At 36.8% G+C, this 13,997-nt stretch overlaps 1 protein-coding gene across 6 annotated transcripts in view; it reads left to right on the top strand.

The window, feature by feature from the left end:
- The window catches only part of Akap11 (A-kinase anchoring protein 11), a 53,187-nt gene that overhangs the window by 12,947 nt on the left and 26,243 nt on the right, over positions 1–13,997 (top strand). For all 6 annotated transcript variants that reach the window (XM_027390086.2, XM_027390084.2, XM_027390082.2 and 3 more), the window contains 4 exons: positions 3,289–3,405; positions 10,192–10,239; positions 12,160–12,294; positions 13,569–13,833. In XM_027390086.2, coding sequence (XP_027245887.1) covers positions 3,289–3,405; positions 10,192–10,239; positions 12,160–12,294; positions 13,569–13,833 — 565 coding nt within the window. The remainder of the gene's footprint in view (positions 1–3,288; positions 3,406–10,191; positions 10,240–12,159; positions 12,295–13,568; positions 13,834–13,997) is intronic.

Here is a 13,997-nt window from a genome sequence, read left to right as displayed (position 1 = left end):
GATTGTAATGATGTTAGTCTCTGAAGTCTTCTCAGTGCACATTGCCTCCTCCTCATCTCTTCACAGACATTTTCCATCTGGTCTTTTCCTCTTTTTCTTTTCTTTCTTTCTTCTTTTATTTTAGTTAACTATCTTACATACTTTTAGTACTATCTTAAAGGTATATAGGAAATATTAACCACTCATTTATTCAGCATAATGAACTTGAGTGCTTATTGTATGTCAGGACTATGCTAGATGTTGAATAATTTGTGAGCAAATGAGAAATTGCCTTTCTTGTGTGTATGGGGTTGTGGATTGAGCCCAAGGATTTATACTTGCTAGGTAAGTTGCTCTAGCACTGAGTGGTATTCCTCGCTGCCTCCCTTCATATCCTCTTCCTGCCCTTTAGCCTTTTATTTTGATATAAGGTCTCAGTACATTAGCTAGGCTGGCTTTGAAGTAGCTTTATGTGCCTGATAGGCCTTGAGCTTGCCACTGCTCCTGCTTTATCCTCTCAAGTAGCCAGGATTTCAAACCTGTACTAACAGATGTAGTCATTATTTCTTGTCTGAGGGAGAACCTCCTACTCTTAAAACAGTTTAGTTAGTCTGTATCCCGGTTTTGATTTTTGTCTTTGCTACAACTTTGGGTCATCACTAGAGGAAAAGAGAAGAAAGGGGACTAGAGGATGTTGTCTGTTACTTAGTTCCTACACTTTAGCCTCTTTTCATGACACTGTTGACTTTGCCCATGAAGACCATCTTTGCGTTCACTAAGGTGTTTTCCTTGCTTTTCTATTCTTTTTTGATAACTCTTCTCTCTTTTGATAATGCTTATATGGGGAGAAGATAATGCAAGGGTGAATGAGGATGGGTAAAGGCTTTTTCATTACCAGTTGTCAGCTTTATGACTTGTATGATAGTCATTTCCTATGGTGGCAAGTATATTATTTACTTCACTTGTTTATTATTTATTTTTATTCCTCTGGACTCACAGTTTTTTTTTTTTATAAACTCTGTACTTTACCGAGTATTTTCTTTGTAGTGACTTCTGCCTAGAAATGCCATTTGCTCTTAGAATGTCATGAGTTTATATTGATAGTTCAGGCTCATTTATATTTTTCCCTTTTTTTTTTGTTCACAAGTTAGTGTGAAAACCTCCATTCATTAATGAAAACAAAACTATAAATTTTGGCTGTTTTGAAGTCTATTGAATAGTTGGAAAGAAAACTCAAAACAATAAGTTACTCATATATTTTCTGCTTGGATTCACCTTCTGTTAGCATCTTGCTAGATCCACCTCATATTTCTCTTTATAATCGTGTGGAAAATGCCCTTTGGACCTTGTTTTATATGTTAGTGTGATTACCACTCACTCCTAAGAAAACCATTTGTCTGTATAAATTCTCCCAGTTGTCTCAAATATCCTCAGAACTTTTTCTTGTTTCTTACCTAGAGTCTACTCAAGGTTTTTCATATACTGCATTTGAATATTTCAGTTACCACCATTCTAGACCATTCCAGTGGTCTAGATTTTTTCTCATGATACCACATCTTTGGAAACATCTGAGCTAGTTGTTCAATAGAACATCCCAAGTTGGTTTTCTGTGTAATTCTGTTTATCAGGAGTATATCAAAGGCTTTGTTTTTTTTTTTTTTTTTTTTTTTTTTTTTTTTTTTTTCATTGCTCTCTGTCAGATCAGGAGAAGCATATCGTTGATGTTTTTGAGGAAGTGGCTAGGATTGTAGACATCTGATGTCTCCAGTATAAATGCAGAATAACTTTGATTAAATGCTTAGCAAGGAAACTACGTGGCTATAGTTTGAGAATGTGAGTAGCCTGTTTCCCAGAAGTTTTTAACCCAGTAGGTTTAGGATACATTGATAATTCTTTCCAAATCAATAATTATGTTGAGAGTTACAAAAAGGATTTTCTAATGGAATCAGTTTGTCCATATTTGTCAACCTGTAATTGTAGAAGAAAGCTGAATAACTGAATGCAGTAGTTATGATGCATTACCGTTTCTGTTCTTTTTTGATGCCCTGAATATTTCAGAATTAGCGAGTGGGGATTCCTGGCTAATACACTGACTTCTGTGTACTTTTGAAATTGCCCAATTAGTCTGTGAGCACTTCCCTGTAGTCTGGCACAGTTAGATGGTATAGTCTCTTTTGTATGTTCTCTGTCTAGGATCTGGAACCAGGCATTTTTTCAAGGCGCTCTGGTTATTTTAATTGATGATTGGTATTTAGAAACCAAAATCTGGATATGGGATCTGCTCATTGCTTCTTAGGCTGGGGGTCACTGCTTCCAAGTCCCTTCAGTGGAAAAGGTAGTATATGTATGTGTATATATATATATATATGGTTTCATATTGTTAGGTGAGATTGAAATTTAACATAACATACTTTTTTCTCAAATTCTTCAATAGTATTATCTATTAGATTATAGATTTGTGTGGAACAAATTTTGTATAGTTAGCAACTGTTTGTTGACTTCATGTAAAATGTGAGGGGATAAAATGAATGGAATATGGTTTCCATGATTTGGTACAATGGGTAGAAAAGATAAACATGAATATTATATCATAATATGACATACATCAACTAACCTTAATCTGCAAATAGCATAGGAGAAAATTAGACTAAGGGATGGGGGCGATCTTTTTCAGACTTGGCATGGATAGGGTTTCTGTAGGACAGGATTGCAGAGTAAGGCATTCCCATAGACTTGAAGAGCAGATTACATTCCAGCAGAGGTAATGGAGGCAGAGGGAAGGGAGTGTTGCCTTTCCATCTGACTGCAGTGTTCATCATTTCCTCGGTGTCCTCTTCCTTCCTCAGGTTCTTTGCATTTGTGACAACTTCCTTTCCCAGACATGGACTCTTTCCCTTATTTTCATCATACAGCTGTCTTAAGACTGCTGGAAAATCTTATTTTTAGCTACTGTCTGTTTTTCTTTGTCTCTTAAGGAAAGAATCATTGATGCTAATGTGTCATTTTCTGGCTCCTATATCATCTCACTCATTACATGAATTGTGTATGTTCTGCTAGTGACTTGGAAATAAGATATACAATTTGTTCATTTTAGTGTACGGTAAGTATAAATAAATATGGAGCATGAGGCCTGTGTGGTCTTTGGATAGCTTGACTTTTTCTTAGCTGAACTGAGCCCAGCAAATAATATGAAGAAGTGACAAATGAATTAATTGGAGAATGAGTAACTATGTAACTATGAAAAACTCAGTATCTGCAAGCTCTCTCCCATGTCTTGGAATTAAATTGTCTTATTTATTTATTCCTCAGAGCTTCAGTGAAGATGTGTTCCAGTCTGTAAAGTCTTTATTACAGAGTGAGAAGGAGCTATGCAGTGTATCAGGAGGAGAATGTTTAAACCAGGATGAACACGCCCATTTGACTGAGGTTTGACATGTCACTTCTTGAACCCTTTCCTAGTCAAGTACAGTATGTTTTCATGTACTTTGTAGGACTGCAGGATCTTTAAAAAAAAAAAAATCTATACATAATACTAACACAGGTATTGATAGCAGTTGGTTTCTTTGAGGGTGTGACCTGGTAGGTTGACCATGCTCCAATGCAAGCCTCATACCTGAGAGTGTTTAGGCAACACAAATTGGACCTGATTTAAAAGAAAAAAAAGAATGCAAAGTAGGGTGGGTAGGGGGGTAAGGATGAGTCTGGGATAAATTGGGGAGAGTGAGTATGATCAAAATACATTGTGTTAAATTCTTAAATAATTAATAAAATGTTATTTTAAAAGAAGTGCATGTTTTAAATTGTAGCTACCATCATTGGCTGACTGTTATCAGCACAAGTTTTACTGGCCTCTCATTGGACAGGTAGAGCCAATTCAGCCAATTCAGTGGCTGCTACTTTAATACTGTTTCTTTTATCCTAAAACATAACAAATACACTTATTTCCTGTAGTCATTTTTTTAAGTTCCTTCTTGACTGTTTTAGGGCTTGGATTTAAAAGTATGAAGTGTTAAGTTTGTCTTTGGAATTAAGATACTTACCACTTGGGAATGGGATATTGATGTACATACATATATACATACTTACATACATATATATCTTCCTCACCTGTTTCTCTGCAATAGCCAGCATTTTCATCTTTGTTTGAATTTATTGTTATTAAAAGGAGTGATATTCCATGGGGAAGGGCCTAGGCCTGGCCCAGGATGATGTGGTAGACTTTGGGGAGCCCCTTTTGAGGGCCTTACCCCGCCTGGGGAGTGGAGAGGGGATGGCTAGGGGCAGGTGTTGCAGGGGAGGGGGGGAGAGGGAGAAGGGATTGACATCTGAAGCAAGCTTGTTCCTAATTTGAACTAATAAAATAAAATATAAAAAAAAGAGGGTTGGGGAATAAAAATAATCAGAATATATTATATATTCCTATGAAATTGTCAAAGAATAAATTTATGTGTGTGAAAAAATTAAGAAATAAGGTATTGGGAGCCAAGGGTAGCTTAAGGTTTGATCATTTGCCGAGCATGTGCAAAGCCTAGGTTTAGTACCCAAGCTCAAAAAAAGTGATAAAAATGGTTCTCATACTTAAAACTGCCCCCCTTTGTTGTTGTTGTTGATGTTATTTTTTGTTTTATTTTGTTTTTTTTCAAGACAGGATTTCACTGTGTAATAGTCTTGGAGCTCTCTTTGTAGACCAGGCTGGCCTTGAACTCACAGGGATCCCTATTGCTGGGATTCAAGGCTTGTGGCACCACCGCCCAGCTGAAGTGAGGCTTCATAAGCTTTGTTTTCTTACTTGGAGATGGGAGGCTCCTATACTGAGGGCTCTTTACTCGATGTGCCCTAGAAAGACGAGTGAACCTGTTAGGTGAGGAGAGTTCTGCCACCTGACTCTTCCCCCCTTGTGGGACAGCTACTTGTGGCACTTGATTTATCTTCTTTGCCTCCCTCTTTCACTTTGTCTTAGTAGGGCAGAGCCACTCTTAATTCACTCAGTTGTTGCTGTGTGTGATTCTAAGCTTTGTAGCCCATATTCCCTGGTTGTTTACATGGCCACGTTTCCCGCCTGTTGCTTCATGAGGTCTTCCTTGTCACACAGAAGTAGCAGACTTTTGGTATCTCCAGGACTTAATGACAGATTTTTTTTTTCTCTTTTGTGTTTGGCAAAGAAACTTGAAAGAACAGAAGAGATTTCTGTCCCTTTCTGTTCCACTTTAGGGTATGGATAGCTCAAATATCTGAGTAACATACATACATACATACATACATACATACATACATACATACATACATACATTTGCCTCTTCCCAGTGTACTGGTTCATTTTAAGACAGGTATTTCTGAGTATCAAATACTGTTGGAGCTTGGCAGTGACTGACTTAAAATTTTGTTGTTGTTGTTTAACTTTTCTTTCTTTCTTTCTTTCTTTCTTTCTTTCTTTCTTTCTTTTTTTTTTTTTTTTTTGGTTTTGTCGAGACAGGGTTTCTCTGTAGCTTTGGAGCCTATCCTGGAACTCACTCTGTAGACCAGGCTGGCCTTGAACTCACAAAGATCCGCCTGCCTCTGCCTCCCGAGTGTCGGGATTAAAAGCGTGTGCCACCACTGCCTGGCTCTGTTTAAGTTTTCTTACAGGAATATATTGTATATCATATCTGTTCCCCTATACTCTAGTATTTCCCTTTTTACATCCTTCTCTACTGTTAATCTCTGTTCCTCTAGACAATTTTACTTCTTTTATTTAATACATAAGTGCATGGTTATATGATTGTATGAAATCTAGGAACATAAATATCTGTTTGAAAAAAGGAAAGAAATAAGTGCCCATGTTTTAGGGAGGGAAGCTATAGTGCCTGGAAATGTTATAAAAGACAGGCTTCTACAGGTTAACAGTTTGCCAGATACCTAGAGGGTACCTAACACTCTACTGGATTAGTAGCCATAATTAATTAGAGTTAAGTGCCAGGGTAATTTTAGATTCTGAGCAGCTTCTGTTCTGTGTCATCAGAAAGAAATTAGGGTATTCAGTGTAGTCTTACATTTTAAGTATCCCACTTCTCCTCAGTGTGTTAATTGTTGTTATTTAAATATTTTGTATTTCTAGACACAGCACTAACTTGGTAGATAATTCACTATTTTTTCCTAAAGGGAAAGGTGCTAGTATGATGACAAATACATAAATATAAGTTTAAAAAATAAATTTTCAGTCTGTATTCTTTATGGAGACATTAGAGTGCTGAAATTTTTAAAAAGAAAGTGTTGTTTACCCTGTGAGTTAGAAAGAAGGGTAGAGGATGGAAGTGAGGAAGAAATACGGTCACATGAAACTCCCCAGTTAATCACTGCTAACTAATTTGGTTCATTGCTTTTCAATATTATTTTTCATGCATATGTTTTTAAGAATAAGGAAGAAGTTATGTGTGTCTTATGTGTTTTTTTTATAATTTGTTCTTTTTACTTAACAGTATATTTTCTCATGCCATTGGAGAGTCCATAGAAATTCCATTTCTATGAACTTATGTAGGGAGTAGTAGTACGGGGTTGAAGGGAATGTTGGTAGAACCACACCCAGTGAGAAAGGAACCTGAGAGATCTACACAAGGAAGGTTTGTTTGAGAAGGCTGCTGGAGTAGGAACTTGCAGAATAAAGAGGATCCAGACCTAGAAGTGTCCAAGGAAGAGAGCCATATCAAGGGGGTACACTACAAGAGCCTTAAGCAGTCATGTACAGGGCACATGCTAGACCTAGAAAGGGGGACCATGAGTTGAATGAAAATGAAGGCAGGCTGAAGGCATCCACTAACAACCCTGGGAAGCATGGGCAGATGGCACGACAGTGGATGAGTACAGTGATAGTGGAGTAAAAGGGCATGGCAGTGGGGATGGGGGTGAGTAGGGATGCTGAGCTATGCTTCAAGGGTGCACTTGGTGAGTTTGCTAGAGGGAAAGGAAGGTGAGTGGTAGATGAGGTTCAAGAGCTATAATGTGTTAGAAACTGGCGGGATTTTCTTTGAACTGCCAGATCTCATATAATGACACAGAAACTTCTTTTAATTATGAAAGCTTGACTTTAGCTTAGGCTTGTTCCCAGCTAGCTCTTATAACTTAATTTAACCCATTTATGTTAATCTATGTTCTGCCATATGGCTTGTTAACTTCTGCTCAGTGCCTTGTGCCCCACTTTCTTCTCCATGTCTGGCTGGTGAATTCCTTGCCTCTCAGATTCTTCCCTCAAGTTCTTCTCTCTCTCCTCAACTTCTCCCAGAAGTTCCACCTATCCTCTCCTACTTAGCTATTGACTGTTCAGCTCTTTGTTAAACCAGTCAGAAGGTGTGTTGGCAGAGACACATCTTCACAGTATATAAATCACTTTCTATTGTAACTTAAATTCCTTTTTGACCTTAAAACATTTTCTTAGAAGAACAACTTAAACTCTTATATCTCTCAGCCTTTATAAATTTTACATTTATTATGTAAGTTTCTTTTCTGAATTTGGTAACAAAGATGGTGTAACTATCTAGTCTTCAACCCAAAAAGGATAAAATATTACCTAAGTAAACAGGAAGTACAGAACAAAACAACTTCCAAAATTAATGACAGAACAGCTGGCTGCCTGGACAGTCACCGAAGATTTCTCTACAATGTTGGGACACCCATCTTCAGCCTACAGGCCTAGATTATCTTACAAACTGTTCTGTGAAGCAAGAATTTTGAAGGACTGGCCTACCTTGTTTTGGCAGTGTTTGGCAGTTGGCATCCTTTGATTCCTCCTTTTCCCCTTTGGACAATATACTGTCAGCAGTCAAGGCAAGAGCAGTTTTTTGTGTCCAGTAGATAGCTTTTCCACAGAGAAAACAAACTCCTTATGGGGGTTCTTCAATGCACATCATCTTTTTTTTGAAGTAAATTGGTGCTGCCAGGAGCAGGCCTGTCTCACTGTTATGAAAAGGCTTATGTTATTGAAACATCTTAAATGCCATATTCTGTAGATGTCTGAAGTGTTTGAAGACCACCTATCTATCTGAAATGTATCTGTTTAACCCTGAAAACATACTAACATGAGTATAAGTTTGATTGTTATAGATGACTAACTACTAACCTGCATTTTTAATTATTCTAAACAATTTGTAATGATAGCTTTCAAGGACTAGAACTTTACATTACATTGTTAAATAAGCTGTATAGGTATAACACCTTAAAGGAGAAGAAACATACAGTATGTTATTAACAAAAATAATCTTGAATTTATATCAATACACAAAAATACATTAAACAAGAGTAGAAACATAAACAGTATAACAAAAATAATCTTTAATATGTATCAGAATACAAAAATAAATATCAATGTAAAATATTTAAGACTAGTAGTTGCTTTTATAGTTTAAAAGTAGATCCAATAATCTACCATTTTTGCTATCATTCCTGTATGTCCCCTTTTACTTACATAAGAAAGAAGGATAGAGAAAAAGAAAGGAATCCCTTAGTCTAAACTCCTTTGTTTAGCTTCTTCTCTGACCATGACCATAACAACCTGCAGTTAACCCCCTAAACAATTTCAAAATCCTGGCTGGAGTAGTCTGTGAGGCTGGACCATCTCAGCTAGCAGCTTTGATGTTGTTCTGGATGCAGATTTTTGAGGAAACTGCAACAGAGGCATTCTGAGAGGGTGGCTCACCCAGAATATTTGTCTTCATTGATGTCTGGACTTTTTTTTTCTGAAAACACAAACTGTTAATGGTAACGTGCATATTTGCATTAACACAAGTATGGAATGTACAGTGTGCACAAGTCAGCTAAAGATGATTTTCTGTTCTGTTTGAGGTAAAAGGCATGTGTCATCTTTATAAGTCTCTTTGGACTGCATAACCAAACTAACATCAGTCTCCATCTGTGACATAAGAAAGGATGTCATGAGTAGACTAGCCAACAAGATTTATTATGTCACCTCCAGTCTCAGAGTTGTTCCTGTATTGAGAGATCAGCTTATACAAATCAGCTTACTGTTTTGTAGTTTTTTCTTGGTTTCTTCCTTAATGTCTGCAGCCAAGATTTTCAGGTTTTCTCTGGTCAAATCTGATCCTCATTAATTTTGAAGGAATCCATAGGTTTTTGTTTCCTGTGGAAACAAAATCATAACCTCTCCAAAACAACACATTTCCTGACTTCCATTCTGAAGTTACAACATCCTTAAAATATATAAGCTGGACCAGGCGTTGGTGGCGCACATCTTTAATCCCAGCACTCGGGAGGCAGAGGCAGGTGGATCTCTGTGAGTTCAAGGCCAGCCTGGTCTACAAAGCAAGTTCCAGGATAGAGCCTCCAAAACAGTACAGCGAAACCCTGACTCGAAAAAACAAAACAAAAACAAAAAACCAAAAAAACCCCAACAAAAATATAAGCTGGTTTAATTCAGCAGTGTCCATTATCTAATGTCTCTGAGCAGCTGTTTTTTGCTTATTAGTATTTAAAAATTTTAAAATAAAGCACTATATAGAATCCAGATGTTCTGTGTTATAATATTTCCCATCCTTATATAGCTTATTCTTCTTATATTACTTTATTTTCTCTTTAAGGACTTCATTGTTTTTAAACTATTTTTTCTATGACTATCTATACCCATTTTCTTTTCTTTATTCAGTTTCTAGGCACATTTTTAAAGTTTTTTTGTTTGTTTGATTTGATTTTGGTTCTTGGCTGCAGCTGCTGTTTGCCTTTCCATGAGAGTCTAACCTCATGCTGTAGGCAGCATCCTGGAGCTGCATTTACCTGCTCCCATTCTGGAACTTGCTGAGATGGTACTGTGGCAGGCATTTCTATCCAGTCTCCTGCCAGGTAGCACACCAGCTGCTCTGTGCTTAAATATATGTGCCCCACATTGTGGCAAATATTGTTTTTATGCTAAGTTCTGTTACCAATAAAGACTCAGGAGTCAGATATTGTGGTGAAAACCTGATAGATCAAAAAAGTGAAGGAGTGACCAGCTGACACCACCCCCCACGCTTTTTTTTTTTTTTTTTTTTTTTTTTTGAGGGTAAAGTTGGGTGAGTTTGCTAGAGGGAAAGGTGGATGGGGGAGATGAGGTTCAAGAGCTACAGTGTGGTGAAAAGCTTGGTCATTGGAGACACTGCCTGCTCAATATACTCAGCATGCTTACTGCGCTTAGTCAACACTCTGAGAGAAGACTTTAAAAAGTAAACTCATGGAGATCTCTCTTTTATTCAGGTTACATTTCTGGGCTTTAATGAAGATACAGATGCTGCTCATATACAGGTGTGGTCAATTTATTGAATTTGCAAAGTCTTTGGGACACTAAAAAGTTTTGGAGACTGAAAATTTACTTTAATGTTCAAAATTTACAATAATTTTAAAGTTAAAACATGAAATTTGAAGCTAGACTTGGTGGTGTGTGTCTTTATTTCCATAACTCAGAAGGCAAAGGCAGCCTGATCTTGAGTTCAGGACCAGCCTAGTGCCAGGTTGGTCTATATAGTGTGTTCCAGGCCAGCCACGGTACATAGTAAGTCTCTCCCCTTCACCCTGCACCCTATCTCCCCAAAACAAAAATGACATTTGAGATCAATGTTTTAATTGTGACCTGTACATTTTCACTTTCAATATTTTTACTAAGGATTCTTTTGTTGTTGATTTTGAGACACATCCTTGATCTGGCCTTGAACTTGTAGAAATCTTCCTGCTTCAACCTCCCACATGCTGGGATAAGTGTGTGTGTGTGTGTGTGTGTGTGTGTGTGTGTGTGTGTGTGTGTGTGTGTGTGTGTGTGTGTGTGTGTGTGTGTGTGTGTGTGTTTTCGAGACAGGGTTTCTCTGTGGCTTTGGAGTCTGTCCTGGAACTAGTTCTTGTAGATGTAGATTAGGCTGGTCTCAAACTCACAGAGATCCACCTGTCTCTGCCTACCGAGTGCTGGGATTAAAGACTGAGCCACCACCGCCCAGTGAAATACGTGCTGTTATGCCTGGCTTTTTGTTGATAATTCTTGCTATGTAAAGGAGCTTTAGGTTTGACTACCAAAATCATTTTTCTTGTAAGCTTTAAGCTACAGTCTTGTTTCTGTCCATTATATATTGCATATAACATTTGTATATTTTGATGGTTTTCATAATTTGACTTTAGCAGTAAAATTTCTTGTATTTTTATTTAAGTAGAATTAAATATAACAGATCAAATTTGTAAAGTCTCAGTTTTTACACATTTATAAGTTTGTGCAAAAGTTTCTAGCCTGTTTTATCTAGACATTTATAGAGTGATTGGTATTTGAGGTTAGGGGCAAGGAAGGAAAGCTACAATTGTACAGGTCACTGTAAATATAGTTTTTCCCTGTGCTGCTGTTAGAAAACTGCTGACATTAGTTATTTCTGGTGATTATGCCTGAAAACACTAGTCTGTCTTGATTTTCTTAGCTGGAAGGAAATAACTTGGGCAAAAGAAACAGAGAGGGCACACTGTCCAAAACGACATACAAATATATAACTGGATGTGCAAGGCTGATGTAGGAGTGTCACTGTGAGTTAGAGTCCAGCTAGGGCTGCACAGTGCCAGACCAGCCTGAGCTGCAGAGTGTGACGACTGTCTCAAAGTCAGAACAAAGCCCACAGATTTCTAAAGTGTTGTGATGCCCTCAGGAGCTTCAGAAAAGACCACATTTCTAAAGCCTCTATTCTCTGCAGGGCAAGGACTTGAGTGATTCTGGAACTGGAAAAAGTAGTTATTAAAAAAAAGAGAGAGGAAGCAAAGCTGGCTAGGAAGCTAGCTTTCCTTTAACCTTCATAAACTTTCATAAAAATGGAGTAGTGTTTTACAGAGTTCTCAAGCTCTGAAGAAGGGGTTTCAGCAGCATGAGAAACTCCATAGTCAAACCAGAGGCTTTCTGGATGACAGTTGCTAAAAACAATTCTATGCTAATGGTCATGGATGTCTGAGTGCCCTCTTCAAATTATTAGGGTAGCTCAGCAGCAGCAATATGCTTGAAAGGCTATGAAGCAGTACTAAATAATCTTAGATTGCTTTATTTTTGAGTTTTAAAAATGACTACCTGTAGATAAACTGTATGTGTGAGCTGTTAAGAAGCAGACAGTTTAATGTTTTTTTTTGATATGGACAACATTATGGATACCTTGACAATGGTACTCTGTAGTGTTTCTCATTGTTGTCACTGTTATTATTTAAAATTAGGATCTAGCTGCAGTTTCACTGGAACTTCCAGACCTTCTGAATTCGCTCCATTTCTGCAGTCTAAGTGAAAATGAAATCATTTGTATGAAGGATATGAGTAAATCATCAGATGTAAGCAGTAGTCCTCTAAATCAGGTAACTGATGGATCATTTCTAATCAAGTTTTTCAGGGTAGGATTTTACTATATTTGCTTAGTAATAGTAAACTTTTAAGTGATTGAAGTTTCCCTTGTTATTTTAATTCAGTCTCAAGAAAATGGTATTGATAAAAAGTCTCAACAAAGCAATGCCAGCCTTGAGGCATAGAATAATTTTGATCATGGCTTATAAACCAAATTCCTGCCTGTGAAGTTCTGTTAGTAGTATGCAAACACATACTAATTTTTTTAGTGAAATGTTACTGTTCAGATTTCTTTGTATAGCCCAAGTGATGGCTCCTGCTTTATGACTACCCCATATTTACATGTGTTTCTGCTGGGTGTTCTAGCAAAAGGACTTCCAACTAGCTTTCTGGTTAAAGATTTTCTATGTAGAGTGGACAATGACGTTGTTTTCCTAAGACAGTCTTTTGTTATTAGCATTTTTGATTACGAAAGAAAATGTTTTGCATTTTAGGAAGTATAACACTTAAAATTGTATGAATAGGTTTACAATTTGAAAAACTTATTCCAGCTATAAAATGGTGTTTTGAGGTCTTGTGATTAGAATTATACCTGTTTCTTAGATCATGTTGTTCACTCAGTTATACTTGCTTTATTTTCTGGGACGTGAAGGGTGATTATCTGTTATATTTGGTTTCTCCTTTTTAAAAACAAATCACTTATCAATTTTTGCATTTAAAAATACAGTGTGCATAGGGAAAACTAATGGCTTGTGTTCTTAATCAAAGCTATCAGCATGATTGTAAGTTTTAATACCTGAGAAATAAATGTTAAAAGATAAGAATAGTTCTTTTTTGGTAGGAGGGAAGGTAACATGCTGGGAGCTATAGGAAAATGGAATAACAAGTAAATTACATCCTGGATCCTGTTCTCAAGCATTCACAATGTAGTGGGTGAGTTTGGTAAATGATTAATACACATTACAAACATCATTACAAACATATACAGTAATATAGAAAAAATTGCACAAGAGATAGTAGTGAGAATTTGAATACATGGGAGAAAAAAAGATTGGTAAGGGAAAAAATTAAAATGAGATTTAAATAAAAATAAATATATTTCTTTAGATAACTTTAGGAAAATTAAATACTTAAAATCATTAAACATTACAGAATGAAGGACCCTTCCAGGATGCATACATTTCTTGCAAACCCCCCTACCCTGGGCTTATTTCTAGGCTTCACTTCCAGGTAATGTTTTATGTTTAAACTTTAAAACTGATTTTTTTCATCTTTCATCTCTCCCAAGAGTCATCATTCTGGAATGCTTTGTGTCATGAGAGTGTCTCCTACATTACCAGGACTCAGAATTGATTTTATCTTTAGTCTCCTAAGTAAATATGCTGCTGGTATAAGACATACCTTGGACACACAATTGCATCAGAAGCACCACCTTGAGACCACTGATGAAGATGATGATGATACGAACCAGTCTGTGTCTTCCATAGAGGATGACTTTGTCACTGCTTTTGAGCAGTTAGAGGAGGAGGAGAGTACAAAGCTATATAATGATGGTGTGTGCCTTTTACTAGACTTTTTCCTAGAAATAGATTGAAGTTGAAAGTTCAATTTTTGAAGTTTTAAAGGAGACTTAACAATTGAAATTTATTTTGAAATTTGATTCAGTTTTAATAATTTTTATTACATAGGAATTAATTTTCCTGTGATATTTAGTTTC

This window comes from Cricetulus griseus (assembly GCF_003668045.3).
Source record: "Cricetulus griseus strain 17A/GY chromosome 1 unlocalized genomic scaffold, alternate assembly CriGri-PICRH-1.0 chr1_1, whole genome shotgun sequence".
NCBI classification, from domain to species: Eukaryota; Metazoa; Chordata; class Mammalia; order Rodentia; family Cricetidae; genus Cricetulus; species Cricetulus griseus.
Note: the sequence above shows the minus strand (reverse complement) of the source record. Positions and strands in the feature narration are given on the sequence as shown.